At 54.6% G+C, this 5,173-nt stretch overlaps 1 protein-coding gene across 1 annotated transcript in view; it reads left to right on the top strand.

Moving 5' to 3' along the window:
* LOC109297939 (receptor-type tyrosine-protein phosphatase kappa-like) overlaps positions 1-5,173 on the top strand; it is a 30,712-nt gene that overhangs the window by 10,956 nt on the left and 14,583 nt on the right. The window contains exons 2-5 of the mRNA XM_019518024.1: positions 618-723; positions 1,554-1,621; positions 1,849-1,997; positions 2,202-2,289. Of these exons, the coding sequence (XP_019373569.1) occupies positions 618-723; positions 1,554-1,621; positions 1,849-1,997; positions 2,202-2,289 (411 nt within the window). The remainder of the gene's footprint in view (positions 1-617; positions 724-1,553; positions 1,622-1,848; positions 1,998-2,201; positions 2,290-5,173) is intronic.

Here is a 5,173-nt window from a genome sequence, read left to right as displayed (position 1 = left end):
AAGCCCTTTGGGGCAGACACTTTATCTCCCTGGGTGTCTGTGGGTCTAGCACCATGGGCCTGGTCTTGGTTACAGCCTCTCTCACAGCGGTTCTTTGAGTTCAAATCCCCTGTCATCAGACTCCAGCCCCCCTATATAACTCCTGTGAATTGAGTAGCACCCCATTTCAAAGATGAACATACCTGTCACAGTGCTTCCCTCCTTGCAGGGGGGTGAGATTGGGGAGGTGGGGGGATTCTCCAAACAGGAATAAACCTGATCCTGTGCTTATCTGCTTATCACCTCACACCTCAGGACACCCTTCAAAAGAACTCATGGCACCCCAGGGTGCAGCCGGGCTGAGAATCGCTACCCTATGATGGTGCAAACAGGATGGGCAGACAGAAAAGCCCCTATCGAAAGCCCATGGGTGTTGACACTGCAGAGCTCTGGGGGTCGAATCTGGCTGCCCTTGGCCCAGCTTTGCAAAGGGCAGACACCAGGCACATGTGTGTCCTTCCTGCCCTCCAGCGTGGTAGCAAGGGAGTGTGTGTTGTGGGTCTCCTCGTAGAAATGACAGTCCCAGCTCATTGCAGGAGCTGTGCCACAGCCTGGCTCTGGTGTTGTGTTTGCTGCAGGGATGGGCTCGACGGGGGAGCCTCTGAGCAAAGCTGTAGCACTGGCTGTGGTGGTGGCAGTCCTTGTGCTCCTGGTAGCTGTGGCTGTGCTGGTCTTGCTCTCCAGGTCAGTGCAAGAGGGTCGGTCCTTTGAGGCATCTCCTGCCCAGTTCCCTGCTCCCCAGCAGAGACTGCCTTGCCTTAGCCCTCAACGGTGCTTGTCCCAGCCTGGAGTGGGGGCTTCACCCCATCTTTGCCCCAGATGCTGAGGGAAGCTGCAGCTGTCCATGCTCTAGGCAGGCAAGGGTCTTGGGAAACTGCCTTTTGGTCAGCTCCACACAGGCAGCCTCTCTGCTTGGAATTCTTGCACCAGTCAGGTCACCGATACCATGAATGGGTCTTGATACTGCTGAGGGCTGAGCTCCCCCCCATTGCAGTGCCTGGGGAAGGGGTGACTCAGGAGTCTGGCTTTCAGATGCAGAGCCCCTCCTATAGACTAAAACCCCAGCACCATCCAGCCACTGATGAAGAGCAATCTGGACCCCGCTGTGTCAGGGCCCTGGCTGTGATGGAAGCATTGGGGGTACCTGCTCCCCCTGGCAGCTATCACAGCTATCACGTGGGTCCATGAAGGAAGACACAACCTCAGGGAGTCTGGCCTCAGTCTGGCCTGCAGCTGTACTGGCAGCTAACGAGGGTTACACCTCATTTGTGCAGGCTAGCAGGAGGGCTGTGGAGCTGAGGCTACCTATCCCAGCATGCAGCATGGCCAGGACATTTGGGACAAGAGACGTGCCTGTGGTTTCCTGCAGGGAGCTGCCCTGGTTTATTAAAGATGATGGCTGCAAGAGCTCAGAGCAGCATCTGGCCTTGGCAGGGAGGTGTTGGGCATTGATGCTCCCTCCTTTCTTTGTCTCTTCTATGCTTTTCCATGTGTCTCACAATGCCATTTTGCAGGAGGAAGCGGAAGAAGTCAAAGGACCATGAGAGCAATGGCACGATGCCCCTGAGGAGGAGTCGAGCAGGTGTGATATGAGCAGAGACCAGTGTCAGACCTGCCTGGCTCTTAGATATGCTGGTGGAGGGGTTACCATCACAGCCAGCACAGGCAGAGCAGCTGCAGTGCCTTCCAAGGAGAAGGGCTGGTGATCCACCCTGGATGGGGCCCTTCCCATGGGGAGCACACCCAGCCCCACGCCTCCACACAGCCAGGCTCAGAGATGTGCCAACCCCTGGTTTGTGTATGCAATAGGTGCAAGCAAGCCGAACACTCAGATCCTGGTGCCCGAACTGCTGGAGACTCTGAAGAGGTTTAGGAGAGCAGAAATGGCAGCGGAGGAGGAGGCAGAAGAAGACACAGACCTTGAGAGACCTAAAGCTGGGTGCGAAGCTGAGTATCAGGTCGGTGCTCGACTTCACCATGTTTCTCTTCTGTGGTGGTAGCTTTGCTTGTGTTGCACACTCAGCTATCCTTGACCTCAGTAGCTCTCTGGCTTTGGTGCTTTGGGGTGGTGCAGTGTCCTCTGGCTTTGGCTGGGCCTGGATCCTGGCACAGCATGGCTGGGAACTGGGGGTCGCTAACCAGGAGTGTCTCCTTCCCTGCAGAAGCTGGACTCAGGTTTGCTGCATGCCTGCGATGCTGGGAAGGAGCCCTGCAACCAGGGCAAGAACCGCTACAAAAACATCATCCCATGTGAGCAGAGCTTCTCACCCCTGCGGCGCGTGGCCCACGGGCATGGGGAGGAGGCGACAGCAGCTCTGGCATTAGCTGGGCCCTGCTGGGGGTGGGTGCAATTATTTAGCTTTGCTGAGCCCTAGAGAAGAGTTTGTTTTATAAGGGAGAAGCTACAGCCATATAAACCCGGCTGGGATCCCAGCAAAGCGGAGCAGTTTGCCCATCCCTTGATAGAGGTTGGAGACCCCCAAGGATGCCTAGGTGCTGAATACAGGGGGGAAGGTGGCTCAGTAGGGATCTCTGCACCATCCCAGTCCAGGCTGGCCCCCAGGAGAGGGTCCTGGAGGCTGCTGGGCTGTGGGAGCTGCCATTTTAGTGTATATAGGCTCACCTGCCTCGCCTACCCCAGCATTAAGGCAGGTGCATCCGTGTCCCACGTCATGCTCACCCTGCTGTCCTGTCACACATTAGCTGGATGTCTGCATCTTACTTTCTTCCTGTCCTGAAGCTGTTCTGCAGTGCTGCCCAGGAGCTGCCCCAAAGGTGGCTTCCCTCCAGTCCTGGGAAAAGTGATCCCTGTGTGCATTAAGTTCAAGGCTGTGCATAGCATCACAGGCTCCCAGGGCCCCCAGGGCTCTCGCCGTCCTGCTCTGAGGCTGGGTGCGCTGATCCCGCACCGTGCGCACAGATGCCTGTCCTGCCTCTTCTGAACTTCTGAACAAAAGAAAAGGCCGAGGGGGGATCTAGTGGCCTGTTACAAACTAGTCAGGGGGGACCAGCAGGCAGTGGGGGAGTCTCTGTTCCCCCGAGCACAGCCAGGAGTGACCAGGAATAACGGTCACAAGCTGGCAGAGGGGAGATTCAGACTAGACATCAGGAGGTGCAACTTCACGGTCAGGGCGGCTACGATCTGGAACCAACTTCCAGGAGAAGTGGTGCCGGCTCCTACCCTGGGGGGCTTTAAGAGGAGGTTAGATGTACACCTGGCCGGGGTCGTTTGACCCCAGTACTCTTTCCTGCCATGGCAGGGGGTCGGACTAGATGATCTGCTAAGGTCCCTTCTGACCCTAGAAACTATGAAACCTCCAGTTAAAGGGATCCCACTGTTTCTCCAGGCAGCGTGTCCCATGGTCTTGCTGCTCATCCAGCAAGAAAGGGTTTCTGGGATTTGATCCAAGCCTGTTCTGCTGTAGTGCAAACCCAGTGCTCTAGGCTCTGCCCTCCATGTTAAGGGAATAAGGTTTCTCCCTCTTCTTTATGGCAGCTTGCAACTACTATTATTTACTTGAATAGAAGACAACCCCAATTATAAGATGAACCCCCAATAATTAGCTTCCATAGATGGAAAATTTATCAATTTGTTATAATTTTCCAGGTATGGAATTTAATTATCAGAGGTTGGCCTCTCCTTCCCATTGCTACAGCATGGAAAATAAATCTGGGCATCAGACAGGATGGAGATTTCACAACCTCTCTGGGGAACCTGTTCCAATGTGTTACTCCCCTTGTAGTGAGAGTTTTTTCCTAGTATCCAACCTCAACTTCGCTTGCTGCAGCTTGAGCCCATTGCTCCTTGTCCTGTCATCTGCCCCCATGGAGACCAGTCCAGCTCCATCCTCTTTGCAGCCCCCCTGCAGGGAGGTGAAGGCTGCTATCAAATCCCCCCTCTGTCTTCTCTTCTGCAGTCTAAATAAGCCCATTTTCCTCCTCCTCTCCTCACCAGTCCTGTCCCCCAGCCCTGAAACCATTTTCGTCGCCCTCCACTCGACTGTCTCCAATGTGTCCACATCCTTTCTGCAGTGGCAGGCCTGAAACTGGATGCAGTAATTCATGGCAGACATCCTACATGCAAACCCCAGACCCAGAAACCTTGGAGTTCAGATGCTCCCAAGTCCTACTTGTTCCTAGCCAAAAGGCTGAGGAGCAAGCTAGGGGGAAAGCACAAAAGCAGTATCCCGTGGCCACTACATGTCCAGAGTGCAAGGGACAGGCCTCATCCTATACCTGATTTTATCCCAAGAAGCCAGTACTTGCTCCTTTATGGTTGGATGGTGTTTATACTTGCCCTTCCCAATGTACCAGGGTGATTTTCAGGGTCTTTGATCTCAAGCCCTCTTACTCTGGGTTACAAAAGGGGAGAGTACTCTACAGAAGATGAATGGACTTGCTCAAAGTTACCCAGGAGGCTTGTGGCATATCAGGGAGCTGGACATGGGTCCCCAGAGCCTATGCCACTGCCTGACCGCACCTGCATACTGTCCTGAGCTTTCATGGTCTCCGTGAAGCTTTCGGGAAAGGAGCTGGGCAGGCAGCAGCCAGACACCTTGTGCTGTGCCGTCTCGGATACTGGAGATATCTTCCTGCCAGATACTCACCCCTTCCTCTGCCTGAGCAAGGCCTCCCCTCTGTGTATCACCAGCTAATTTCACCAGCACACTTCTGCATGTTGTGCTACCATCCTTAATAAAAACCTCCGTCAGCATGGCCCTAAAACTGACCCTTGAGGAAATCCACAAGTCGCCGCTCTCCAGACCAAAGCTTTGCCTTTCATCAGAGCCCATTGCTGAATCCTGTGTGGCCAGGTCCTTTCCCCACCTGCCAGTACTTGTACTAATCCATGTCTTCCCGCACCTAACTAATAATAATGGAAGGGGAACCATATTCAGTCAGCGGGTCCGGATGATCTCCACCCCAGGGTGTTGAGGGAGCTAGCTGGGGTTATTGCGGGGCCCCTGGCATGGCTCTATGAGCGATCGTGGTGCTTGGGCCAGGTGCCAGATGATTGGAAGGTAGCAAATGTGGTCCCCATCTTCAAGAAGGGGAAGAGGGAGGACCCAGGTAACTATAGGCCCGTCAGTCTTACCTCAATCCTGGGGAAACTCTTTGAGAAGATCATCAAGGA

The sequence above is a fragment of the Gavialis gangeticus genome, unplaced genomic scaffold, assembly GCF_001723915.1.
Source record: "Gavialis gangeticus isolate Ggan-Ray unplaced genomic scaffold, GavGan_comp1, whole genome shotgun sequence".
Taxonomy (NCBI): Eukaryota; Metazoa; Chordata; order Crocodylia; family Gavialidae; genus Gavialis; species Gavialis gangeticus.
The sequence above is the reverse complement of the archived record's forward strand: the minus strand, read 5'-3'. Positions and strand labels throughout refer to the sequence as shown.